This window comes from Bos indicus, chromosome 3 (genome assembly GCF_029378745.1).
Source record: "Bos indicus isolate NIAB-ARS_2022 breed Sahiwal x Tharparkar chromosome 3, NIAB-ARS_B.indTharparkar_mat_pri_1.0, whole genome shotgun sequence".
In the NCBI taxonomy this organism is placed as follows: domain Eukaryota; kingdom Metazoa; phylum Chordata; class Mammalia; order Artiodactyla; family Bovidae; genus Bos; species Bos indicus.
In genome coordinates, this window is record NC_091762.1 from 92462990 (window position 1) to 92490940 (window position 27951).

At 47.7% G+C, this 27951-nt stretch overlaps 1 protein-coding gene across 12 annotated transcripts; it reads left to right on the plus strand.

The window, feature by feature from the left end:
- The first annotated feature begins 5130 nt into the window (after positions 1-5130).
- LDLRAD1 (low density lipoprotein receptor class A domain containing 1) lies at positions 5131-17281 on the plus strand. Of its 12 annotated transcripts, XM_019957425.2 has the most exons (8): positions 5201-5305; positions 6296-6575; positions 7092-7146; positions 9751-9879; positions 11960-12097; positions 13831-13878; positions 14245-14373; positions 15787-17281. In XM_019957425.2, the coding sequence occupies exons 2-8, from the start codon at positions 6555-6557 to the stop codon at positions 15933-15935; spliced, it is 669 nt and encodes a 222-aa protein (XP_019812984.2). In that variant the 5' UTR covers positions 5201-5305; positions 6296-6554; the 3' UTR covers positions 15936-17281. The 12 variants fall into 12 exon arrangements, with proteins under 12 accessions (XP_070642601.1, XP_070642597.1, XP_070642599.1 ...); XM_070786496.1 differs by lacking the exon at positions 7092-7146 and having other exon boundaries at positions 5193-5305; XM_019957427.2 differs by lacking the exon at positions 9751-9879.
- The last annotated feature ends 10670 nt before the right edge of the window (positions 17282-27951 follow it).

The following is a 27951-nucleotide window of genomic DNA, read 5'->3' on the forward strand; positions in this document are numbered from 1 at the left end:
CCCAATCTTTACACAAAACTTCATGGATACCTTCTCAGTACAGTATATTTTTTATCAATCAGGAATGATCAGATTATCTGGTCTATTGATCTTAGAAATCCTTTTGTGTTATCTGCCAATCTGAGCTACGTATTAGCATGTTGAAACCTGGTACTTTGACTCAGCCAAAAGCAAACAACTTTATCCCTTATTATTAGTCTGTGTGGCTTTATTTTAGGTAAATGTGACATTTCCACTGTGATTTTTTTTAATACATAATTCCCATTATAATTTTTGTGGGCTCTTATGTATTTTAGGATCACATGAGAGGAATCATTAATACAGAAATTTGTAGACCTTTTTTAATAAAGCTAGTCAGCCCACCCACCAACCTTTGGAACAATCTATACAATTCTCAGCTATGTCCTCACTGTCCCCACACCATGGCAGTGATTTTGCCAAGATATCCTATTAGAGATCCACATTTTAACCATTCAACAACCACTTGAGAGCCTGAGTGTCAGGCCCTATGCTGGATTATGGGGCTGCAACAACAAAGACCCAGTACCCAACTCTGGTTGCTCAGGTTTTAAAGGAGACAAACTTATTAATGTGATATGACCAGATAAGCATGAAGTACTCTGTGAGGACCCCTAACTTCAGTGATACCCAAGCTTAAACCTAGAGGGAAAAGGAAAGCCAGACAAAATACAGGGAGCAGTGTACCAGTGAGGATAGCATGCTCACATCTAGAGGCATCAGGTGGGGAACTGCAAATGGTTTAGAAGCCTGAGATAGCACATGTAAAAATAGCAGTAGATGGGGCTGGACAGACCACAAAATAAAGGACCTTAGTAAACCTGAACCTGGTCCTGAGCAAGATGGCAAGCACAGAAAGGTTTTAAGCACGAGAGCTGCAGCGCTGTGGAACAATGCCCTGGACAACGGTGCTCCTTATAGACTAGAGGGGCATTTGGGAGGACAGCAACGTCTTAGCTCTGTAGTTACCTCCAGGATCTGTTAAATTTTGTGTTTATCCAGCCACAGAGAAATGGGAAATCCCATTTGCTTCCCAGGGTTGTTTTTTTGTTTTTGTTTTTTAATGCCCAATAATCCTATTTCATTTTGTTTCACATACATTAATATTTTTGAGCTCTTAAGTATAAGGGTCTCTGTTGTTCCACATTATTGTTTGGATGGTAAGCCTACTCATTGGGTCATAGGCACAATCTGAGTATTGCCAAGCAAACTGGAAGGCTGTCCCATGGACTCCTAAGCTTCTTACCAGACTTCACATTGGGCTAAATTTTTAAACCACAGTGCTTGGTCTACTTATTATTGTCCTCAAATTCTAGGTGTGCCAGCCCAGCTTCTACTAACCCAGGGTATTCCTGACCCCTTGCCTCCACATTACCAGTTGCAGAGCAGGTTATGTTTGCATTTGAGTATCATAAGTAGAAGCTACCTTTTTTATCTTTCTTTCTACTTCTAGACTAGAGTCTAGGGGTGGTGGTATGTGAAAGAAAGTTACGTGGCTCAAAATAGCCTGGAGTTAAAACTCCACTCCGGGTCCTCCCCACCATTCTATGCAGAACAAAAAACTCTCTCACCTGAAGAAAAAAAAAAAAAGGACGTTAAGGTTGATTAGCCCAGCTCCCAGCCGGTCCAGCCTCCAGCCAAACTCCAGAATTCCTTGCCCCAGCCATTTAAGAGAGAACTACTCCAAACAACCTTGGAGAAGAACAGGCCCCCTTAAGACAGTAGATTTCCACATATATGCCTATATATACTTACTATTTTCTTAGGTTAGTGCAGCAGCTCACTAATCTGACTCCTGCCCCTTTTCGCCTCACTAAAGGTGACCTGTTCCTGTAAAGTGCCAGTCTCGTTCACTTTTTCCGAACCTCGCCTTCTCTAACTCCCTTACCCTACAGTATGTACAGTGACAGAGACAAAAGATTGAGATAGTGGGAAGCGCAGCCTTCTGTGAGAAGCTAGACTGCACAGTTAGTGTAGATTTTCTGACTCTTTGCAATAATTAAATTCTGAAGTGCTGTTTGTATACCTTCTCTGAAATGTATAATTGTTGAAGTCAGCTTTACTATTTCACTATTAAGTATTCTCTTCCTGTGATGTTAATGAATTATCTATTTAGAGCAGGCGTTCTTGACCTTTGTCACGCCATGGACCTTTTTGATAATCTGGTGAAGCCTATGGACTGACTCTTCCTCAGAATAATGTTTTCACATGCATAAAACCAAGCATAAAGGATTGCAAAGAAAACTAATCATATTAAAATACAATTGTTATTTTCAAAATTTTCCAATTATGTATATATGTGCTTCTTTATTAACACATAACATAAGGCCTAGTGGTGGTTCTCAGAGAAGACGATGGCACCCCACTCCAGTACTCTTGCCTGGAAAATCCCATGGACGGAGGAGCTTGGTGGGCTGCAGTCCATGGGGTCACTAAGAGTCGGACACGGCTGAGTGACTTCACTTTCACTTTTCACTTTCCTGCTTTGGAGAAGGGAATGGCCACCCACTCCAGTGTTCTTGCCTGGAGAATCCCAGGGATGGGGGAGCCTGGTGGGCTGCCGTCTATGGGGTCGCACAGAGTCGGACACGACTGAAGCGACGTAGTAGCAGCAGTGGTGGTTCTGAAACTACTGGAATTTCAAAGTAATTTCAAATTTTATTTTGAAATCTCGGCAACAACTGGAATATGTAAATATCTGATTTCTATTGGTGATAAAGTCACAGGAACTGCTCACAATACTATCAATCGTTGACTGTGTTCATAATTAAAGGACATGCTATATTTCAGTTAGAAGTTAGTGAAAATATTTAACTTTTTTCTCTTCCAAGTTACTGAAACTCTGGTTTAGGGGTTGTCTAATTTTACTTTACTTGTTATTTTGAGAGTATAATATTTCTATTTGTTCACTTCTAAATGATTTGGGCTTATTTTACTATTATATGTTTTATATACTTGAATTGTTTGGCAACATTGCAGCAATAATTGAAGGCTTGGGTGGAAAGAAATCAGCAACTGATTAGAAATGAAAGGTTTCAACAAAAACTCTTGAAAATGTTACCTCAAGAGATACCATCATGCAGTCATTATTGGAGCCCCACATCTGAAAATTTCATAATGCTTAAGTATGTATGTGTCAAATAAAATTTGGTTCATCTACACTGAGAAATATTATAATGCTATCTTGTAAAAGTGTCTACTTAGATATTTCATGGGAGAAGGCAATGGCACCCCACTCCAGTACTCTTGCCTGGAGAATCCCATGGATGGAGGAGCCTGATGGGCTACCGTCCATGGGGTCGATAAGAGTCGGACACGACTGAGCGACTTCACTTCCACTTTTCACTTTCCACTTTCATGCATTGGAGAAGGAAATGGCAACCCACTCCAGTATTCTTGCCTGGAGAATCCCAGGGACAGGGGAGCCTGGTGGGCTGCCGTCTATGGGGTGGCACAGAGTCGGACACGACTGAAGCGACTTAGCAGCAGCAGCAGCAGCAGATATTTCATGATGAAGTTTGTATATTGATTCCCCATGACTTTTGCAAAGCCCTTTAGAGTACTTTCACTGTCACCTTTAAATGTGTCTTTACAGCATCCTTCTGGGAAAGCAGGATGGGGTTTACCATCTCCATGTTAGAATTGAGGAAACAGAGTCTCAGCGCGGCAAGGCATCCAGCCAGGACTCCCAGAGCTATGGAAGGCACAGTGACAGATGCTGAAGCAGGGACTGAACCACCTCTAGGCAGGCCTGGAAGTCGACGTGACAGGTGCCTGGGTCAATCTAGTTATGGTGCCCACTTACTATTGACCAACCCTGAGCTGCGCCCTGGACTACAAAGTAGTCCCCACCTCACGCAGATCTCTTTGTAATTATAAACAAACCAAGCCATTCAGAAACAATATTGTATTCTCCCAGGGTGCAGAACACCTTCACTTGCGTGCACTTACTTCGTTCTAACCACAAAATTCTGAGGTAAGTATTCTTATCTCCATTTTCAGATAAGGAAACAGAGAGGCTGTGACTTGCCGCCTTAAATTAGGTAGGTATTAATTTGGCAGAATCAGAATAAAAACCCAGGTTTCTCTGACAAGCTGAGATTTGCTGATCTTATGGGCAGAGGATCTCCGCTAGCTATAGCCAGGGTCAGATGGAGCCCTAGACCATAAGGATTACGCTGCTGCTGCTGCTAAGTCTCTTCAGTCGTGTCTGACTCTGTGCGACCCCATAGACGGCAGCCCACCAGGCCCCGAAGTCCCTGGGATTCTCCAGGCAAGAACACTGGAGTGGGTTGCCATTTCCTCCTCCAATACATGAAAGTGAAAAGTGAAAGTGAAGTCGCTCAGTCGTGTCTGACCCTCAGTGACCCCATGGACTGCAGCCTACCAGGCTCCTCCGTATAGGGAAAGACAAATCCGAGGAGGTGGAGAGAGTTGGAGAAGGCTTCATGGAATGAGATTATTGCCTGGTTCTGGACAAGAAAGATGGATTTAGAAAGGTGGATGGAGCCAGCAGAAATCACTCTAAGCAAGTGACAAGCTACATACTGGGAGAGAAGTGTTTGATCCATGCCACAAAGGATTCAGATTCAGCATAAAGAAACCCGTAAGTCAATAAGAAAAAGATAAGTCACCTATAGAAAAATGGACAACAGATAGGAAAAAGCCTTTCACCAGGGAAGAAATCCACATGACCAATATATTTTAAAAGGGCAACATTACAGCATGGGCTGGGGTAGGGCTTTTCAAACTGAATATGCATTTGAACCTCCTTGTTAAAATGCAGGTTCTGGCTTGGGTCTGGATGAGATTCCATCTCTCATACATGATGAGGTCCTGCTGGTCTGAGGACCATACATTTAAGAAATGAGGAGATAGGTAGAGGTAATGTGTGAACTTTTCAGTCACCCACGTCTATAATGCAGCTGTGCCTCCTTTCAATTGTGAACCTTGGGCAAGTAACAATGTTTCTGTGCCTCAATTTCCTCAACTGTGAAATGGAGATAACAATAGTCTCCCTCACTTGTGGTCGGGAGGACTAAGTGGGTTAACATATGTAACACGTGTAGTGCAGCATGTGACAAAACAAGTGTTCAATACATGTTAGCAACTGGTGGTGGCCTAGGAGTTACTAGAGAAACGCAAACTAAACCGTAGTGAGATACCATTTCTCACCCACCAGAGGCGGATGTCAGAAAGTCTGACACTTTCAAGACTGAGGAGACAGAAACTCTTGTCACTGCTGATGGGGGTGCAAACCAGTACAGCCTCCTGGAAGAGTGGTCAGGTAATATCCGGTGAAGTTGGGGGGCCCTGCAGGGTGATTCTAGATGTATGTGTATGTGTATTTCTAGAGAGTGTGTAAAACCTAGCCACTGGAAGCATACGCGGCATGTTCGAGAAACTGGTTGGCTCTGGGGAGGGAGGGAAGGAATAATACAACTGGGGAAAAAAAGAGGACTACAGTTTTGCTATACTTGATGGAAAGATGACTAAATTTTAACATTATTATCTCTGGATGGTGGGCTTCCCTGGTGGCTCAGATGGTCAAGAATCTGCCCGCAATACGAGAGACCCGGGTTTAATCCCTGGGCCAGGAAGATCCTCTGGAGGAGGGCATGGCAACCCACTCCAGTATTCTTGCCTGGAGAATTCGATGGACAGAGGAGGCTGGCGGGCTTGAGTCCACGTGGTGGCAAAGAGTTAAACAGGACTGAGCAACTCAGCACAGAAACATACACATCTCTGGATGATGGATACATGATTATTTGTTACACTAGTCTTCCAAATTTTTTGTATTTTCTTACGTTTTTAAATTTTGTTTTTCAGGGAAAGAGAGGGGGAAGAAGGGAGACATTAGAGCAAGTGGACTGAGTGGGTCTGGTATAGTGTTGGGCGTTGAGTGGGGAGGACAAACAGATCCATCTGCGGGGGCACCACTTTTCTTCAGGAATGAGGGGAAAAGAAGTTTAGAGAGACAGATGAGAAAGCTGAAACTCGGGTTAAGTGACATATCATTTTAGTGGAAAATACATGTTCTTTCCACATAGGTTATGTATTTCATTGAACAAACATCAGTGAAAACATGATCCCTGCTTTTTAGCCACTGGAACCTTAATTCTGGGTATTTCTGCCTGGATTTTCATGCAGATGGGGGGACCTCCATCTCATCATCGATGTGGGGGAAAATCACACACTGAAAAATTCCTGAGTTCAGCTTCCCTCTCAACCCCGCACTGTGTGATTCAAGGGCAATTTCTCACTCTCTGAACCTCAGGCTCTTCTGTCACATAGAGAATTCTGGTGTTGGAGCATGGCTGTCAGCCTGCAGAGGGGGAAGAGGCCAGGCCGGAGCAGGGCCCTCCTGCCCTTTCCTCTTCTTGGGAGGCAGTCTGGGAGGAGCCTGCCCACAGGGAGGGTGCAGCTGGGAGAGGCCTCCTGTCCTTCCTCCTCCTGGCTACCCCTGGTGACAGGCCGGGAACCTGCCGAGTTTTCTGCATTGCCAGGGCCGGAGACAGGAGCTGGGAGCCAGAGACATGAACAAGATCTTCCCCCAGGTAAGAGCTGCCCTGAGACGGTTCCTGACTTGGGGCAGGGGTGCGGGGTGCAAACACCAGGCTAAGGGTGGGCAGTAAAGAGGGGAGACACTGAGATGACTCGGGTCCCCCACCGCCCCGGAGGCTCTCTACCAGGTTGTAGGGAGACGCAACAGGTGAACCAGGTACATGGTTCAGGTGGTGAGAGCTGGGAGGGGACAGGAGGCCAGGGGAGGGAATGATTGACATTAAGGGGGCCGCCTGGGGAGCTTCTCCAAGGGGGTACCCCCTGAGCTGGTTTGAAGGATGAACGTTTGCCAAATGGGCAGTGGAGGAAAAGGCTTTCCAGGCGAAGAGCACAATACAGGCCAAGGCGTGGGAACATAAAGTAGACACGAGTGTGGAGCAGCTGAGTGGGAGGGCCAGTGTTCCCACCCAAGGCTCTTGGTGACGCTTCTGGGAAACTTTTCAGTCCAGCTCCCTGAGGCTGGACCTCCCCTCCCCTCAGCCCACCCCACATTCTGTTCTCTTGGGCAGGGGGATGCCAATGGCAGTGCTGCTGCTGGAAGCAAAGCCCTCCCTGGAGGGGAAGGTAAAGGCCGGGGGGCCTGGGGCCAGCCCCTCCCCCGCATGGGACTCCCTTGATGCTGGGCTGTTGCTATGGAGACACAGAAGCGGCTCCCTAAGGCTCCCTCTGTCTCTCAGGCCTCGGCCCGTTGTTCATGTCATCCATTCCCAGTGTCCCGGCCATCTGTACCAACAGCCATTTGCTAAATGCATAAGCACATGTGAGCAAGTACTGTGCGCTGCCCACCCCACAGACATACAGTGCCCCCCAAACCCATAGAGGAGAGAGCTCTAGAGTCCAGTCCCTGACTCAGGGTGACTCAGGTGGGTCTCCACCTCTGAGGGATAAGGTGGGAGGGATCTCACGTTTATTGAGCACCTACTCTGTGTCCAATCTTGACTCTCACTTGACCACTGAGGGGAGAGACCCAGAGAGGAGCTACTACTAATAACTATCAAGGATCAAGGCCCTACTGTGTGCCCAGCAACATGGGGCCTCTTCTATACCCAATGGTCAGCTCTGAGGAGGTCTCCTGTTAGGTGCAATAGCAGATGAGGCAGCTGAGGTGACGTGAGGTCGGGTGGTTCAGCTGAACTGGGATCCCGCACGGATGGGAGGCGTGAGGCAGGGTTCAAGTTCGAATTAGGGTCCCTTGGCTTGCAGAGCCCCAATATCTTTTTGCTGCACACTGGCGCTCGTTTATTTCAAGCCTGCTTCATGAAGGGCCTGGTGTGGAATAATGGGCTCCTTTTCCCGTCTGTCCCCAGGGGAATCAGCACTTAAGGGCTTTCAGGCTTTGAAGTGCGACCTTCACCTGGCCATGGCCCCTGAGACGCTTCTGTGACCCCTCCTGCCCAACCTGTGCTGTGCAAATATTTGAGAAGCAGCTGCTTGGCTGACCGACCAGGACGCTTCTCCTTGCCAGCCTTCTCGCTGTCTCCCTGGTTACCCGAGTTTACAAGGGAGCCACCGACCGAGGCTGCAGGGAATGTGGGCTTTAGATTTATGCTGCGTCTCCTCCTCTGTCTCCCTTCCCAAGGTACACCCACCCCAGGCTTCAGCCACACTTGCTGTCCCCCATATGCCATCGGGACCTCTACCCTCCTGCGCCCTCTACCTGGACTGCGCTCTCCTTGCACCTTCCCCTCACCCGCCATGGAAATCCCATCCTCCTTCAAGCACCCAGGACACCTCATTCACCACACTGGTCACCTGGCTGTGCGAGCAGCTGGGGAACAGGTACTGGTCTGACTGATAGACCAGCACAGAGCAGACTGCTCTGAAAATGTGAGTGGACTGTATGGAGTGACCCGATCTGACCTGAAGTGGGTTCTTCCCTGGATCTCTAGGTCAGAACATTCCCAAAGCACCTATTGTGTGCCTGCTGCTGGGCTGACCTCTGAGGACACATGCCCCTGCCCCTTCCCTCAGATAATTGTCCCCGGGGGACAGAGGAGTGCTCACACTCTTCTTTTTATGTGTCCAGACCTTGTCTTCTAAGTGCAGCTGCAAGCTTTTGGAGGGCAAGGATCAGAGTTGTGACTGCTTTTATGTCCTCTACAGAGCAGGGCACCTAGTCACTCAGTCATGTTCAACTCTTTGCAACCCCATGAACGGTAGCCTGCCAGGATCCTCCAGGCAGGAATACTGGAGTGGGTTGCCATTTCCTTCTCCAGGGGATCTTCCCAACCCAGGGATTGAACCTGGGTCTCCCATGTTGCAGGCAGATTCTTTACCATCTGAGCCACCAGGGAACTTAGTAGGTCCCCAATAAGATTTTCTTTCATTATTTCACAAGCCAGAAAAAATTCAGGAGCAAAGTCACTTAAAGGTGTCACTATCATTTCCAGATTGGCACATAGTAGATGCTCAATAAAGACAAATAGTAGCTAGAACCTTTATAGCACTTACTATGTACCAAGCCCTGTTCTGATCCAGTACCTAGCTCAATCCTCTCAACAACTCTAATGTAGGCATTAGAGCCCCATTTCCCATGTGAGGAAAACAGGCACAGAGAAATAAAGTGGCTTCTCAGTGTGGCCCAGCTGAAAAGTGGTGGAGCTGGGATTCCAACCAGCATCCTGGCAGTTTCCAGAATGAACAACTAGTTGACACCGTGGAAAGAGCACCAGTTTTGGCAGCAAATAGATGTGGACTGACATAACAGCTCCACACCAGGGGACCTGGACTTTTCCTTCTCTGAGCTTTAGTTTCCTCGTCTGTAAAATAAAAGTTGTCTTGAGTAATTAAAATAATGGCTATGAAGGGCCTGCTTTGGTTTCTGCCCTATGGCAGGAACTCAGGAAGCAGGTGTCCGTGTCTCCTTCCCTATCTCCTGAGGAGACAGACTCATGGAAGGACATGGGGGTTATGGGTGGAGCAGAGACCTGGGGCCCTCGTCCCGACTGCCACTTACCAGCTGCTGGATGTGGGCCAGGGCCAGGCGTTTGGTGGGGTGGGTCCACAGGCAGAGCTGAGAACATCTCAGTGGGCTTGGGAGCGCCCTTCTCCAGGGAAGCCTGTCCTGCCCCAGCACCCCAGTGAAGGTGGACCACTTGTAGGGGTCAGGGCAAGGGTCCCTGGGCCCCCGCACTGGCTGCTCCATCACTGGTTTCCCACCCCACACAGCGAACTGCAGCCCTTGCTGCTGCTCACGCCGAGGGGCCTGCCTCTCAGCCTTCCTGATGCTCCTGCTGACAGCTCTTGCAGCTCTGATCGCCCTGGTCGCCATCCTTGGACCCCCGCCTCGCACGCCAGGTCAGGGTCGGGGAAGAGAGAGTGGGTCAGACTTAATGGGAGGGTAGAGGGAACACAGAGCCATGGGGGAAACTGATCCTGCCTGGCTTCTCCACAAAGTGACATTTGAACAGTTCCTTGGGGTGCATGTACAGATACACACCGACACTGACACGCACACATCTTGAGCTTCCATGTGCACACCTGTAGCTTGAGCTACTGAAGTGGACCCAGCTATGACGCCACCTCCTCCAGGAAGCCTTCCCCGCCTGCCTTGTTTAGGAGCCTTGTTTCAGCTCCCAGTGCTCTCACACTTCCTCTCCCCCAAGCCCAGTCACCCCGAGTGGTGTTGTCTCTCTGCTTGTCTGTCTCCACCACAAACGACGGGGACCTGTCCAGTACATCCCTGAGGCCAGGCAGGCTTCAGCATGAGCCCCAACACCAAACGTGACCTCGTGAAGCTAACAGTTTGCAGAGTGACACGGAGGTTAACCCAATAAGCACTTTAAGGCAGGCTTAGTGGGAGCTCTGAGCGTCTGGGGTGGGACTCTGGCCAGTCCAGGGGTCAGGATGGGCACCTTGAGAAGTGAACGGCACTGAAGCATGAAGGGAAAGCGGGGTTGGTTGGTGGAGGGGGTGGTGGGAAAAGCATCCAGGCACAGGGAACAGCATGTGTGGGGTGGGAGGAAATATGAGGAGAGGGTCAGTGGACTCGATGGACAGGGCAGTGGGTAGGGCCGGGGGCCCAGGGCCCAGCGCCTCTAAGGCTGCATTGGGGAAGGAGGTCACCATCTAGAGAGCCATGGGAAGGAATTAGCTGGGACTAGGATGTCACCAGACCTACCTTTCTGAGAGATATCTCTGTTGCCTAACAGGACGTGCTAAGGGGACTCAGTGAGGATAGGGGTAGAATCCACCCTCGTGCCTGTGCATGGACACTGGGGGTAGATGTGAACACATGAAGAGCTGCCTCCATGCATGCACCCGTGTGTCTGTGTGTACATGTGTGCAAGCATCCGTGTGTATGCACATGTTTGTATGTGCAGGTACATATCTGTGTGTGTTTGCCCTTGTGTGTGCATGTCTGTGTTTGTGCAAGTGTGTCCAAGCATGTATGTCTGTGAGCAGTTGTGTGTGTGTGACAATGTGTCTCTGAGAGCCAACACCTCACACTAGCTGAGGCAGTTCCAGGAGATGAGCTGTGATTCACATGCGCACAGACCCACATAAACTCGCCCCCACCTCCAACCCCACACACGTGTGTCTGCATGCACAACCCGCAGAGCTGGACCTCCAGGCTCCTCTGTCAGTTTCTCTCCCCTAATTCTTTGGAGCAGCCCCAGGGCTTGGTGCTCCACACAGTGGGACAGAGGGAAGACTCTCAGAGGGACAGACACTCAGACAGTCCCCACCAATCCTGGGCACTGCGGAGGCAGCCCGCCCTCAGGAAAGAGAGAGGCAGCAGCCTCGTTATTAGCTGTGTGGCCAGGCCTCTTGAACCTCACCGAGTCTTGCTTTTCTCATCTATAAAATGGGGCTAGTGATGGCATGTCACAGGAGGGTTCAGGGAAACAATAGAATAAAAATATGAAGGTGTTTGCAGCCTGTACAGCTGTCCCAGATATAAGGACTGTGGCATAACGGTTGCTAGCTGGCTCCAGGATGTTGCCTCTGACACCCTCACCTGCACCAGGAGCCCTGCGATGAAAACCGCTTCACTAACTCGAGGCCTGTCCTGAGGAGCTTCCCGTGAGATGGTTGTTCAATAGCCATGGGAACCATGACTTTCTCTGCACTCTCTCTAGGGTTATCCACACAGAGACTTTTATGTAATCTCCCCAGCAGTCCCACGGGGTGTGTGCTATGCTCCCCACTTTGCAGACAAGGAAGAGGCACAGAGAGGTCAGGTCACCTGCCCACGGTCACACAGCCGGCAAGTGGTTGAACTGGGGCTTGCACGCCATCTTCGACGCTGAGCTCAGGGTCTTCCCTGTGGCCCCAGCCCCTCGCTCCAGCTCAGGTGGGGCTCAGGGGGGAGAACTTGGTGATGCCCTTGTGAACACCACCCTTGACCCTTCTGGGGCTCGCCCCGCCCACCCAGGGGCCCAGGCCTGTGTGACACAGACGAACAGGACAGGCTTCCTGTGCGATGACCGGAGCAGCTGCATCCCGGCCAGCAGCGTCTGTGACGGCGTCCGCGCCTGTGCCCACGGCGAGGACGAGGAGGAGGCCTTGTGTCGTGAGTACCTACGCCAGGGCCCCTTGGGAGTTGCCCCCAACTCCAGCTCTCCCTGCAGCCAGACTGAAGCTCGACCACCCTGAACGTACCAGGCACCCTTGTGTGCTTCTATGCCTTTGGTTGTATACTGCCAGGAACATTTTCTCCCACCCTGTCCCAGTCACACGCACACGCATATGCTCACACGAGGGAATGCCTCCATTCTGGGTCTGGAGAAACTTTATGCAACCTTCATGGCAGAGTTCAAGTGTTAACTCCTCCAAGAAGCCTTCTCTGACTCCCAAACTAGATGAAGTTCCCTTTACTGGACTCTCAGCCCCTGTGCTTACCTGTGTCCCAGCCCCAGTCATATTGATTGTCAATCTCATTTGGCACATTTGCCACCCCCGTCAGACTGTGAACTCCTCAGAGGCAAACCTAGTCTGCTTGATCTTGGGGCCCAGGGCTGGAACAGGGCTCTGCACAGAGAAATATCCGGAATGATTTGTTGAATAAGTGATGAAATTAGTGAATCAACCAATGAATGAATGGGAAGGTCTAATCCCAGACCTTAGACCTGGAAGTTCTCAAGAGAGAGGAGTGTGGCAGTTGCCACAGAGGAGGGAAAGAGATTGGTGAGTTAGAGTGGGTGGGGTGGGGTAGCTTATGAGAGGAGGGTCATTGTGTCGTGAGCCCTCAAGACCAGAAGAGATCTTAAATTCATCTAGCCTATGTTCCAGCTCATGCCCCAATCCCCTCTGCCACCCAGCCTCTGCTTGCTCACTCCCAGGATAGAAGCTCACTACAACTTGAGGCAGCCGCTCCTATCACTCTGGTTTTCCAATGGGGACGTCTCCCTTGTACTGAGTTTAGGGCTACCTCCCAATAGCACCCTTGACTGGTTTCAACTGTAACCTCGCATCAACCCCTGCCCTCCAAGAACCACACGTCAATCTGTTTCCCATGACGGTGGCACTGCGTGGATTGGAGATTACTTTGTTGTCCCGCATGAGTTTCCTCGTCCCTGAACTACCCTCTGAACTCCCAGTCACCCCATTGTGATTGGTTTTTCCCACCCCACCAGCATCCACAGAACACAAACCAACTGCCCGTGTCCCTCTCCCTGGACTAGCTCCAGAAGCATCTGTGACACTTCCGGCTGGCTCTGGCCAGTCCAAGGAACAAAGACTTTTCCCCTCGTCTGGGTTATATCTCTAGTGATGTGGCCTGAGTTTGTGTTAATTTTTGGTAGCCCTGTCACACTGCTGTCTAACACAGAACCCACTTTCAAGAAGGGTGCTCTGATTCCCTCTCACAAAACATGTGAACCCACATGCCCTGAGTTCTGGGATCCAAGTGCAAGACTTCACATTTATTCTTTTAAAAAATTATTTACTTTATTCATTTATGGCTGTGTTGGGTCTTCACTGCTGGTCTGGCTTTGCTCTAGTTGCAAAGAGCAGAAGCTACTCTCTAGTTGCAGTGCTCGGGCTTTTCATTGCGGTGGTTTCTCTCACTGTGGAGCATGGATTCTAAGTGCAGGTGCTTTAGCAGTTGCAGTGCATGGGCTCAGTAGCTGAGGCTCTCGGACTCTACAGCACCGGCTCAATAGTTGTGGCTCACAGGCATAGTTGCTCCATCGGATGTAAAATCTTCCCAGATCGGGGATTGAATCGTGTCTCCTGCATTAGCAGGTGATTTCTTTACCGGTTAGCCACCAGGGAAACTCCACATTTATTCTTGTTGTGTTCCAGTTGGAGGAAACTTCCTGGAGGTGAAGGAACTTGAACCTGGACTTGCAGGTGGGATGGTTTTGGACAGGTGTCAAGAAGGACATTTCTGGAGGGAGGAGCAGAGTAAGACATGGTGTGGATGGGAAGGAGCAAGAGCTGAGTAGGAGTGAGGAAGGGAGGAGCAGCTCTGGGCATCCTGTTGGATAAACAGGGAAAGAACCCTCCTCTCCCCTTGATTGACCTCCTCCCCAGGAAACCTTCTCCTTGTGCCCTTCCTGGATGCTCAATGACCTTGGGTTTGTCAGCTGCCAGGCTGGTCAGGACAATCTACCTCCTTTTAGCTGTGAGACACCCGCAGCCTGAATGTACCGGCCTGCCCGTACCTGAACTGCAGCCAGATGTGAACTTGCTCCTGCTTCATCTCTCCCTCTGTAGGAGCTGTGCCCCAGAGCCTCCCCGGCTTTCTTGTGGCTCACTGTGGAGACCCTGCTTCCTGGATCTACTCAGACCAAATGTGTGATGGGATCAACAACTGTGGGGACTGCTCAGATGAACTGAGCCCAGGTGGGGGTCTGGGCACAGGCTGGGCTGGGCAACTGGCCAGGCAGCGGCCAGAGGGCAGAAGTTAACCAGAGAATCTCTGAGGTTTCCCCTGCGTCCCCTGTTTTCATTCTAGGAAGATGTTTCCCACTTCTGCTTGAATGCCTCAAGTGGCAGGGTGCTCATTACCACTACAAGTGGTTCCTTCCAGAGAGTTATTCTTCTGTGGTGGGGAGCTTAGTTTCAAGGTCTCAAATGAGGAAGCCAGGGAGCCCAGAGGGCAGTCACAAGAAGAGTACCTATGTGGCCCAACTGGGATTTGAACCTGGGCTTCCCTCATCTCCTCTGCACCACCCAAAAATCCTGTGAAGAAAGCAGGGCAGGAATCACTGGCCCCACTTTATATGTAGGTAAACTGAGGCCAGAGGGGAGAAGCGACTTAGTAAAATGAGTGATAAAGAGGGAGCTTGTGTATAAACCCAAGTCTCCCAACTCTAAGATTTGAGTTCTTTCACTGCCCCAGAGTTTGCTTCCAATCTCTTCCCTAGCATTCAACCCACAAATATGTTCTGAGCACTGTTGGGGCTGGCCTGGTGCCAGGTCCTGCTGGGGGACAGCCAGGGGTCAAACATATGTCGTATCCCCAGGACTTACATCATGCTAGTGACTAAAGGTAGTGCCAGGGGTCCTGGAGAGGTTTTCGTTGGAGTGGGGGAGGGGAGAAGAAATCATCAAGGGAGACTTCTCAGAAGAGGCTGTATTCAAGCTGGCCTTAAAAAATGGACAGGGTTTCACCAGGCAGAGACTGGGTGTGCAGCGGGGAATGCTGGAGGCCCAGGGTCCAGGTTAAAGAAGGGAGGCCTGCAAGGTTCCCTCAGGGAGTTGTAAGTGGGCTGGTGGGGCCAAATTAGGGTGAGAGAGGAGGATGGAAGATGACGGGCATTAATATTTGAACACTGACCATGGGCCTGGCACTTGGCCTATCTTTCTTAGTAACAACCTTGAGCAGATGAGGAAACTGAGGCTCAGACAGGGTGAGAGACTTGCTTGAGGTCACACGCAAAGTCACATAGAAGTTTAGCCCTTCTGGATGGCACACATATGATACATATACCACTTCCTGCTGCTTTGGTACTTAAGGCAGATATTACTAGGCTTGGATACAGCCTCAGTGCTTTTCTCAGCTCAATAATCCTAGTGGGGCCCACTGATGGATCACATAAGATGTACATGAGACAGGGTACTTGTCACCCTGCCACAAGGATGCCACCCCAGGAGGCTCTGAGCTGAGCTGGGGAGTCTAGATTCTCTCTTCTGTAGGAAATAAGGAATACAGTCAACCTGTGTCAGATAGGGTAGGGCTGGGGGGCTATGGCCAGCTGCAGGGCTTAGGAGTGCCCCGGTGCATGGGGCATTCCAGCTGTTCTGTCTTCCCAGTGACTACCTGCCCGCCCTGCGGCCCTGGGTGGTGGCGCTGCCCCTCGACTGTCTTCAGATACTGCAGCTGTATCCCCAGGAGCCTCTGCCGGGATCATGTGCAGCATTGCTTCGACTGGTCCGACGAGTACTCCTGTCCTGGCCCTTGACTGAGTCACCCAGGCCAGAGTGGGCTGCTGGCTGGAATGGGGTTGATAACCCTTCACATGTGCTATGAATCCAAGAACAGAAAGGAGTGTTTGAGATCACGTAGAGGAATCTACACACCATCGTCTCTGAATAGGAATTGCCTCTCCTGCTTTCAAGTTTTTCAACCTCTGCTTGAGTTCTTCCAGGATGGGGGGCTCATTACCATGTTAGGCAGCTCCTAACAAAGATGAGGGAAACCTGCTTCCATGATTTGCGGCCTGCCTCTGACGACACACAGAGGAAATCTTCTCCTTTGCTCCAAGGCAGGCTTATAGATACTGACCTTGCCACTCCTTGGAGAAAAAATAAGTTTTGAGCTTGAACACCAAGCTGAGAAGTTTAGACCTTCTGGATGGCACATATACGATATTTAATGCCACTTCCTGCTGCTTTGGTACCTAAGGCAGATATTGCTAGGTTTGGATGCAGCCTCAGTGTTTTTCCCGGCTCAATAGTCCCAGTGGGGCGCACTAATGGATCACATGAGATGTACATGAGACAGGGTACTTGTCACCCTGCCACAAGGAAGCCACCCCAGGAGGCTCTGAGCTGTAGGAAGAACAGCTTGAGGAGTCCCTCCTCAAGCCCTTCTATCCCCTCTCCTCTGGACCACTTCCACCCTCACCCCAAGACCACCTGCCCAAGCAAACAGCCCAGGTTCCTTCAAGTAGGGATTGTATTTCAGTCCCGAAGCCTGAGTGAACCAGCTATTTCTTGGCATACATTCCAGTTTTACAGCACCCAGGCAGGCAAGGATGGATATATCCATTAAACAGATGAGGAAACTGTGGCCACCAGGATCGTACAGCAAAGTCAGGCTCAGAAGTGGAACTCAAACACGGTCCATGGTGTCCCGACCCCAAAGTCGTTTCTGCTACCAATGTGACCCTATCTTGGCCGGGGTGGAGGCCAAGAGTCTCTGGGTTTAAAAATGTAGCTTGAGCCCCAAGCATCCAGTATCGTGCATCGAACCTGGACTGGCAACTCGGGAGGGTATGGGGAGGGAGGAGGGAGGAGGGTTCAGGATGGGGAACACAGGTATACCTGTGGGCGGATTCATTTCGATATTTGGCAAAACTAATACAATATTGTAAAGTTTAAAAATAAAATAAAATTAAAGAAAAAATGTAGCTTGAGGGTCAGAAAGTGTCCCACCCTCATTCTGAAAGATGGACTTGGAATCTGGCTAATAAGAGGGTTCCTGTTGATGGAGACAGACATATCCCTGTTGGAAATTAATATAATCAATTCTATGTATCAGTCTTCTGTGAGTTTTGAACTAAAAATGGACATCTGAGAGACAGGTGAGCTCCAGTTCATTCATTCATTGCCACTGAGTCAATTCATTTGCTCACTGAACAGTCTCTGTGTGCCTGTTCTGTGCCAAGCCCAGTGCCAGGCACCCTGAAGTGAACAGACCTGGACCCCAGCGCCCGAGGAGAAGAAGGTGTCACGGAGGAGGCACCTCACACTGGAAGGACGGGGGGGGCAGCAGGAAGTGCTGGGCTGAGGGCACCAAGGAGGGGCCTTGGAGAGCCAGGATGTGGCCATATTTCTGATTCAGATGACTTGAGGGCCAGCTCGTGGAACAGGACACCACAGAGATCCCACCTGAGCGAGGCTCAGCCTGGGTTCTGGCACCTCTGGCTGAGTTTCTCTCCAAGGGCAGCATAAACGGGGCACAGCCGGTATGCTCGCAGCATCCTCGGTTCCGAAGACTGATCCAGAGGAACTGACTGACCCCTGAGGAGGAAGAAATGAAAAATCACTTGGACAGAGTGCCAGGCGGGCTATAAACCACGGGGTAACAAAGAGTGGGACACAACTGAGCAACTAAGCATAGCACGGGGAACAAGAAACGGTCCAGCAGCTCATGCCCAGCGTTCACATGCCAACATGCTCCCGATGCCCAGAGCATTGGTTGTTGAAAACAGGGTCACTGAGGAGAGGCCATGGGAACAAGAGTCTACGCTAGCTCCCACTGAAACCACACAACTTAGGTTAGGGCTCATACTCGGCCAAAGCCCAGGCTGGGACTTGAACCCACTGTCTTTTAGTTGAGGTCACACGCGTGGTCTCAGGACTTAATGAAGCTCTGGTTCTTTAGGTCTCTTCACAGAAAGAATTCAGGGAGAGGTAAGAAGTGGGTTTATTTAGAGAGATACATATTCTACAGACAGAATGCAGTCCATCTCAAAAGGTGAGAGTGGCCCTGGGAGAAACACTCCACACACAGAGCGTTGGCCATCTCAGAAGGTGGAGGACCTGAAACATGGGGTGGTTAGTTTTTATGGGATGGGTAATTTCATAGGCTAACGAATGGGGGGATTATTCCAACTATTTTGGGAAAGGGGAGCTTTCCAGGAATTGGCCACCATCCACTTTTTGACCTTTTATGGTTAACCTCGGAACTGTCATGACACTGCGGGTGTGTCATTTAGCACATGCTAGTGTGAGCGTACAGTGAGGTCCACTGGAAGTCAAATCTTCTGCCAAACTGGACCTAACAGTTCCAATCGGTCTGTGTTGTATCCTCAAGGGCTATGCCATTCTTCTAAAGGTTGTGCCCTGACGGTGTTTCAATACCAGTCAGCCTCAGAGTTTCAATTGCAGGAGAGGCCCAGTTCCCACCAGGGGCTGGTGGTGCAAAGGTTGGCCCCTGTGGGAGAGAGATGGGGAGACCTCAGTTCTTCAGTGGGCTGCAGCTTTCTCATAAAAATGCTCAGAGGCACTCAGTTGCACATAATTCTACCCTCCGCTCCCAATCAAGGCCATCCATGGGCCTTTACAGGAAGGGGAGCCCCTTCCCAGGGCCTGAAAGTGGGCTCCTGCCTAACACTCAGAAATGACTTGTCCGAGAAGGCACACAAACTGACAAAGCAAAAGACTTGACTGTGAGTGGGCCCCAGGGTGGACAGCAACAGGGAACCCAGGAGGCCTGCTCTGCCACATGGCCCCAGTCGTATTATGGTAATGGGGCCAACCTCTGGGTTGTCTCTGGCCAGTCATTGTGCTTGGCTCATATTTGGTCTGACTCAGGGTCCTTACTGATGGGACCTCGTGTTGTGAGACAACTCATGAGCAAGTTATCATTGTGTCTGGCCAAGGCGGATGGTTTCAGTCAACCGTTCCCTGACAGGCCCGTGGGGTTAAGGTGTTTCAGTTTATAGGATGAAGAAACCAAAGCTGAGACCAACTTGCCTGAGTCCATTCAGCATGTCAGTAGCAGGGGGAAACCAAAACCCAGCCTTCTGGGTAGACACGGTTGGCACTTGCTGAGTGCTCACTACTAACCAGGCACCGTGTTAAGAACTTTACCTCTCATCCTCCAACAAGGCTCCGAGGGTGGTACTGTGCTTGTGCGAGGTTTAGAGAGGCCAGGCAGCTTGTTGAAGGGCGCACGACTGTGAGCGCAGAGCCAGGGAAACAGAATCCTGCGGGATCGCCCAGAACAAAAGCCTTTCCATGCCTCACCCCCTCATTTCTCACTTGGTCTCCTAGGCCTTTCCCGAGTTACAAAGAGCAGACTCCAGCAGTTACTATTAATAACTAGGGATGTGAAGAATATAGAAACAAAGGAACAGCAGTTAAACAAGAAAAGTAATGAGAAAACAAGAAAAGTTAAGAAAGAAAACTAATAATAGTTCAGGGATAAAACAGAGTCCTACTTCCTCCTCAAGGCATAAACATAACAATCTGATGCCTATCTTTGAGTTGTTCTGTAGCAACTCAGACCCCCACACTCAGATGGAGGCTGGTGACCACAGACTGAACACAAGCACTAGACTCCAGACTCTCCAGAACCAGAGGGTGGATGGTGAAGATTCCTGAAACACCACACTGTTACTTCTCAACCAACCAATGAAAAGAAAGTCAGGAATCCTGGAGCCTTCATCCCCAATGTTGCCTTTAAGAATGCTCCCCTGTAAAAACAAAATGCTCCCCTGAAAGCCATTGGGGAGTTCGGGTCTTCTGAGCCTAAGCTGCCTGTTCTTGCTTGGCCATGCAATAAACCTTTCTTTGCTCTAAACTCTGACACTTCCATTCATCTGGCCTTACTGTGCCTCAGGCACGTGGACTTGGGTTTGACAACACCAGGAGTTTGGACACTTAGCTATGGCAGTTGGCTGTTTCATGCTAAGTTTCGGGAGGTCTGGGAAGTTTCCAGTGGCAGTGACCCCTGAGCAGGGCCATGGAGGAGCCAGAGACAGGGTAGACCAGGCTGAAGAGCTGCAGGGTGCCAGTGCAAGAAGGGAGCCTAAGGGCATGAGAAGCAGTCCCTCATGGCTGGATTATGAAGAAGAGTCTTGGATTCTGAGCAGGAGGGGTGAACTTGACCCTGGACATGCAGGGTGCTGGCAGAGGTTTTCAGCAGAGAAAAACACATTTGCTTCCTTTTCCTGGAAGAGAGGCTGCAGAGGCTCTCCTCAGAAGGCTTTCCTTTGTACATGGATGTCATGACCAGACTACTTTGCAGGCAGGAGGGGGAGACGAAGAGCCAAAAGGTGAATTCCCCTGGGAAACAGTAAAGCTTCCAGCAGAAGAAAGGGCAGGGCCTTTAATGAGTATGTCGACAGAAGGAAAATATACAACTAAAAGTTGCAAGTTAAGTTTTACTCAGGGACCTTACTGAAAACTATAGTCCAGGAGACAGCCTCTCAGACGGGTCTTAGGAGCCACTCTGAAGAGATAAGGGAGGACCCCGAATATACAGGTTTTTTTTTTTTTTCTTGCTGGGAACACAAACAAAAACATGTAGTTGAACATCAAAAAATTACTGCTAATCACAAAGAAAAGACATTTCAAATGAATGATTTGGGCACTTTTCTATGCCTGGGAAGATACAAGACTCTGGGTTCACTGAAATCATTCTTTACATATCCTTTGTAACTCTCTGGGGCCAGTAACCAAAGCACAGAGTATTTCCTGGTTTTCTCCATTCTATATTCCCCTCATGGTGCACCATTGCTGGGAGGCTGCAGTGGCTAATGGCTCGATCTTTACAGAAGTGGTATGTATAGTGGGCACCATTCTTTGTTTACTGGAATGGCAGGCAACAGTCCCTGTCTACAAATATTAGCAATATTTGCTGAGCATTTAGTACATGCCAAGCACTATTGCAAACTTCTATGTCTTAGCTCTTATACCTCATTTTACCTTACCCTCATAAAGGAACCTGGCTTGGTATTCGTACTTCACAGGGGCTAAGACAGATGAAGTTGCTGGACTAAGACCACACAGTTTTTAAAGGGTGGTGCCAGGATCAAACCTTGATAGGCCCAAGCCCAGCGCCCACTACCTCCACTCCTTGATGGCTCACTCTTTCTTAGCCAGGACTCCCTAGAACAGAAAGCTGGAGCCTGCGCCGGGGGAGGCAGCCTGTCAACAGGAGGTGGCTGGTGCTGGCCGAAGAATGGTGTTTGTTCTTTTCTGGTTTATTGGTTCTTCTTTTCAGAAAGAAGCAGGTGCTGTAGCAACCTCCCAAACAGCATTCCATAAGCTAGTCCAGGAAGCCGCAGAGCCCAGGGTGATCAGCCAGGCCCCTCCCTTGGTTCACATCAACAGAACAGGGGATTTAATGTCACAGCCTGCAGAGAGGACTCAGGCAGCCAGCGTCAATATTTGCCATGTCCCAGCCTCCCTGGCCCCAGCTCCAAGATCAGTACGTTAAGTACAACAGGTTCTTCTCTGTGCAAATACACAGGGATAGATGAATGGAATTTAAAATGGCTCAGGCTTCGCCACAGGGTCTGGACTGGAAATCTGGCCTGGTTTAACCTTCTGCCATCACTGTTTGCCTGGGGCTCTCCATTCATCCTTAAATTCACCAAACCACATACATCAGAGCTGGTAAGAAGCTCAGAGTCCAGCCAGATTTCTGGTAGGAAGACACTGCTTCCTGGAGAAGTAGAGAGGGAGGGGACCAGCCCAAACTGGAACTGCCTGGTAGCCATCTCTGGGATTCTGAGGGCCACCCAGCAATTCCAGGCCAGGCAGAAGCGATTTCTCTTCGAAAAAGAGCGATTTCTCTTCTAAAAAAAAAGCAGTTTCTCTTTTTTAAAAAAGTTATTTAAAAAACACACATTTATAGTTATATTTACATTTAGTGAAATACACAGATCTTGAGTGTATAGTTCAGTGAGGTTTTTTTTTTAATTGGGCTTCGTTGGGTCAGTTGTGGCATGGAGGATCTTTCATCATGGCTCATGGACTCTGATTGCGGCACGAGTCTCAGTAGTTGTGGTGTACAGGTTTAGTTGCTTCGTGGCTTGTGGGAACTTAGTTCCCTGACCAGGGAACAAACCTGTGTCCCCTGCATTGCAAGGTGGATTCTTAACAACTGGACCATCGGGGGAGTCCCTCAGTGAGTTCTTTTAAAAAAAAAAAAACAGGTTTATTGAAGTATGATTGACAAACAGTAAGCTATACATATTTAAAATGTACTCTTTCATAAGTTTTGGCACACATATATACCCATGAAACTATCACATAATTTCATGTCCATCATGAACATGTCCATCACCCTCAAGAGTCCTTGTGCCCCTTGGTAATCCTTCACTCTCACCCCACCCTGATCCTCACTTCCATATTTAGACAACCACTTCAGAGTACATCATGAGAAACGCTGGGCTGGAAGAAACACAAGCTGGAATCAAGATTGCCAGGAGAAATACCAATAACCTCAGATATCCAGATGACACCACCCTTATGGCAGAAAGTGAAGAAGAACTAAAGAGCCTCTTGATGAAAGTGAAAGAGGAAAGTGAAAAAGTTGGCTTAAAGCTCAACATTCAGAAAACGAAGATCATGGCATCTGGTCCCATCACTTCATGGCAAATAGATGGGGAAACAGTGGACACAGTGGCTGACTTTATATTTTTGGGCTCCAAAATCACTGCAGATGGTGACTGCAGCCATGAAATTAAAAGACACTCCTTGGAAGGAAAGTTGTGACCAACCTAGACAGCATATTAAAAAGCAGAGACATTACTTTGTTAACAAAGGTCCGTCTAGTCAAGGCTATGGTTTTTCCAGTGGTCATGTATGGATGTGAGAGTTGGACTGTGAAGAAGGTTGAGAGCCGAAGAATTGATGCGTTTGAACTGTGGTGCTGGAGAAGACTCTAGAGAATCCCTTGGACTGCAAGGAGGTCCAACCAGTCCATCCTAAAGGAGATCAGTCCTGGGTGTTCATTGGAAGGACTGATGTTGAAGCTGAAACTCCAATATTTTGGCCACTTGATGTGAAGAGCTGACTCATCTGAAAAGATCCTGATGCTGGGAAAGATTGAAGGCAGGAGGGGAAGGGGACGACAGAGGATGAGATGGTTGGATGGCATCACCAACTCAATGGACATGAGTTTGAGTAAACTCTGGGAGTTGGTGAGGGACAGGGAGGCCTGGTGTGCTGTGGTTCATGGAGTCCACAAAGAGTTGGACACAACTGAGCGACTGAACTGAACTGAACTGATTTTCCATCAGTATAGGTTAGTTTACACTTTTCTAGAATGTTATGTAAGGGAAATCATACTGCATATACTGTTTTTTTGGTCTCTCTGGCTTCTTTCACTCAGAATAGTTCTTATGAGATTCAACCACATTGTAGCATGCCCATAGTCACTGCTTTTTATTGCTAAGTAGTACTCCATTGTATGGATGTACCATCAGTTGTGAATTCCAGGCTTAAGAGATGCACTCTCCATTTATCCATTCATTTGCTAATAGGTTTTAAGCTAGTCTCAGTTTGGGCTATTACAAATGAAGCTGCTCTGAACAGTTTTGTATAAATCTTTGTATGGACATATACTTTCATTTATCCTGGAAAATAGAATGGCTGGATGTGGTAGGTGTATGTTTAACTGTTTATGAAACAGTTTGTTTTCCAAAGTGGTTGTATCATATTCTTACCGACACTTGGTAAGGTGGGTCTTTATTTAATTTTAGCTGTTCTAATGGGTAGGTGGTAACATCTCATTGTTTTGCTGTTATTTGTTTGGTTTGTGAGGGTTTTGGCTGTGCTACCAGACCTGTAAGATCTTAGTCCCTGACCGGGGATAAACCAGTGCCTCCTGCAGTGCAAGCGTGGATTCTTAACCACTGGACCACCAGGGAAGTCCTAGCAGCATCTCAGTGTGATTTTACTTTGCATTTCTCTAATGACTAATGATGTTGAGTATCTTTCCATGTGCTTATTTGCCATTCATATATCTCCATTGGTGAAAAGTTTGTTCAAACAGTTTCTAATTGCTTGCTTTTTCATTATTGGGTTAAAAAAAATTTTTTTTTAAATGTATTGTGGCTGTTCTGGGTATTCATTGCTGCACGGGCTTTCTCTCTACTTGCAGTGAGCAGGGGCCACCTTTTGCTGAGGTGCTAGGGCTTCTCATTGCCGTGGCTTCTCCCGTTGTGGAGCACAGGCTCCAAGGCGTTCAGACTTCAGTAGTTGTGGCACATGGGCTCCGTAACTACAGTTCCTGGGCTCTAGGGCACAGGCTCAGTAGTTGTGGGGCATGGGCCTAGCCCCTCCGCAGCATGGGATCTTCCCAGGCCAGGGATCAAACCCGTTCTCCTGCATTGGTGGACTCTTTACCACTGAGCCAACAGGGAAACCCCATTACTGGGTTTTGAAAGTTCTTTATATACTTGGAACATATACCCTCTATTAGATTATTATTTGCAAATACTTCTTCCAGTCTATGGCTTGTCTTTTCATTCCCTTAACAGTGTCTTTCAAAGAGCAAATTTTAAAATTTTGATAAAGTTCAATTTGTCAAATTTTTTCTTTTATGGATCATGCTTCCAGTTGTTGTGTTTAAGAAAACATTACCTAATGCAGGTCACAAGGGTTTTATACTATATGTTCTTCTAGAGTGTTTATAATTTTAGGGTTTTTTCTTTCCAAGAAAAACTCCATTTTATAATGGAATGATAAAAAAGCTCCATTCTTTTGTTTAGATAAATTTCAGTATTGTCTAAGCTGATTTCTCCACAGATACTCTTTCTTTGAAAAGCCATTGACACCAAAAGATTCAAGATCAATTTGGTTTCATCCTTAAGGTCTGAAGTAAAACAATTCTTTGCAAGGATTTATAAATTAGACATTCATTGGTTAAACTTCAAAATATCACTTTGAATTGAATAATAGTGAATTCTCTTAACTGCTGGTGAGATTCTGGCAAATAAACTGATCAATTAGACTTGTTCAGTAAAGCCATTTTTAAAGCCTAGAAAAAGAATCCAGGAGTTTCCAACGACTCACCCTCCATGTTGAATTACTCTCAGTTTTGGAATCAAATATTCAGCATGTACTTACAGTAAGGGAATTCTGCTGTGACCGAGATAGAACTGTAAGTATAACTTGGACAATCTACTTCTAGTATCAGTATTTCCTATTTGGAATAGCTATCCAATACATATCACATCTGGAAGAAGAGTCTCCTGAGATGTCCATGAGTGCCTTCAGGGTTCTTTCACAGAGCTGAACACCTGTCCTGACGTCTTCTCCAGTTCTGAGGCACCTCAGTGTTTTAGGTTTTATAATTAGGTCTACGATTAACTTTGAGTTAAATTTTGTATATGGTGCAAATAATGAATCAAAATTATTTTTGTTTGGTATTCACACATGGAATCCAATTGTTCCAGCACCATTTGTTGAAAAGACAGTCCTTTCTCTATTTGATTGTCCCTGGTGGTGGTTTAGTCGCTAAGTTGTGTCTGACTCATGTGACCCCGTGGACTGTAGCCCACTGGGCTCCTCTGTTCATGGGATTTCCCAGGCAAAAATACTGGAGTGGATTGCCATTCCCTTCTCCAAGGGATCTTCTCAACCCAAGGATTGAACCCAGGTCTCCTGAACTGCAGGCAGTCTCCTGCATTGCAAGCAGTCTCCTGCATTGTAGGCAATCTTCTGCATTGCAGGTGGATTCTTTACTGGCTAAACCACCAGGGACGCCCTTCATTTGTCCTTGCATCTCTGTTAAAATATGGTGATTCATACACTTGTGATCTATTTGTTCCGTTGACTTATTTGTCAGTCTTGATACCAATACCACATTGTCTTGATTCTGGTTGCTTTACAGTAATACTTGAAATCATATCGTCTGTGAATAGACAGTTTTCTTTCTTTTAAATCTGGATGCCTTTTATTTCTTCTCATTTCAGGCCATTTTAACCTGCCATTAATGTCAATAATGCATTTTCATTTTATACAATGTTGTTTTCATTCCGAGGAGCTTGATTTGGGTCTTTCCTGTATTCTCCATGCCTCTACTTTCAACACATAGAACACAATTACTTTTAATGTCCCTCTCTGATGATTCTAATATCTGTCAGTTCTGGGTAAATTTAGATAGATTTTTCTCCTCACTATGCTGTGCTTAGTCAGTCGTGTCCAACTCTTTATGACCCCATTATATTTTCTTTCTTTTCTTGCCTGGTAATTTTATTTTTCATATACTATAACAGCTATTTTGTGGTATAATTTACATATCACTCAACTCACTGCTTTAAAATGTGCAATAATCTTTAGTATATTCATAGAGTTGTGTAACCATCACTATAATCACTTTTAAAACATTTTCATTACCCAAAAAAGAACCCTCGTACCCATTAGCTGTCTTTTCTACGCAGCCTTTCTTCCCTAGGCAACCACTACTCTGTCTCTATAGATTTGCCTATTTGGGGCATTCCATATAAATGAAATCATACAAAATGTGAGGGTTTTTTTGGTGGCTAATTTCTTTCACTTACATATTTTTGAAGTTCATCCATTTCGTAGTATGTATCAGTACTTTATTCCTTTTTATTGCTGAGTAATATTCCACTATGTGAATATATGTCACATTTCGTTTATCAGTTCCTTGGCTGATGGACATTTGGGTTGTTTGTACTTTTGAGCTACTCTGAACATTTATGTACGATTTTGTATGAACATTTTAATTTCTCTAGGAGTGGGACTGCTGGCTCATATGTTTAACCTGGTCATATGTTTAACCTTAAACATATTTATGCTGGGTCATAAACATGTTTAATCTTCTGAAGAAGGGCCAGACTGTTTTCTACGGTGGTTGTACCGTATTACATTCCCACCAGTAGTGTATGTACAAGGGTTCCAATTTCTCCACCTCCCCACCAACACTTGTTATTGTCTCTTTCTTATTATAAGCATCCTAGTGGGTGTGAAGTGGCATCTCATGTGGATTGTGATTTTGATTTGTATTTCCCTGATAACTGATTATGTTGAGCATATTTTAATGTGTTTATTGGCCACCTGCATATCTTATTTGGAGAAATGTCTACTCAGCTACTTTGCCACTTTTTTAGTAATTTATTTTATTGCTAAGTTGTAAGAATTCCTTATATATTCTGGATACAAAAGACCTTATCAAATACATGCTTTGCAAATATTTTCTGCCATTCTGTAGGCTGTCTTTTCACTTCTGTCCACGGAAGCATAGAAGCTTTTAGCTTGGATGTAGTCTAACTTTTCGTCTTTAATTTTCATTTTTGGTCATTGTGCTTTTGGTGTCATATCTGAAGAGACTTCACCTAACCCAAAGTCATGGAGATTTATGCCTATACTTCCCCTTGGACTGCAAGGAGATCCAACTAGTCCGTCCTAAAGGAGATCAGTCCTGGGTGTTCATTGGAAGGACTGATGCTGAAGCTGAAACTCCAATACTTTGGCCACCTCATGCGAAGAGTTGACTCGTTGGAAAAGACCCTGATGCTGAGAGGGATTGGGGGCAGGAGGAGAAGGGGACGACAGGATGAGACGGCTGGATGGCATCACCAACTCGATGGACATGAGTTTGAGTGAACTCCAGGAGTTGGTGATGGACAGGGAGGCCTGGCGTGCTGTGATTCATGGAGTCGCAAAGAGTCGGACACGACTGAGTGACTGAACTGAACTAACTGAACTTTCTTCCAAGAGTTTTATAGTTTTAGCCCTTACATTTAGGTCTATGATCCATTTTTA

Excerpts from the sequence above, each read along its gene's own strand:
- LDLRAD1 (XM_070786496.1), top strand. The coding sequence starts at position 5,207 with ATGTCAGAAAGTCTGACACTTTCAAGACTGAGGAGACAGAAACTCTTG. Across the intron at positions 5,306-6,295 it reads CCTCCTGGAAGAGTGGTCAG|GCTCTTCTGTCACATAGAGA; the intron begins GTAATATCCGGT and ends TCTGAACCTCAG. Across the intron at positions 9,880-11,959 it reads ACCCCCGCCTCGCACGCCAG|GGGCCCAGGCCTGTGTGACA; the intron begins GTCAGGGTCGGG and ends CCGCCCACCCAG.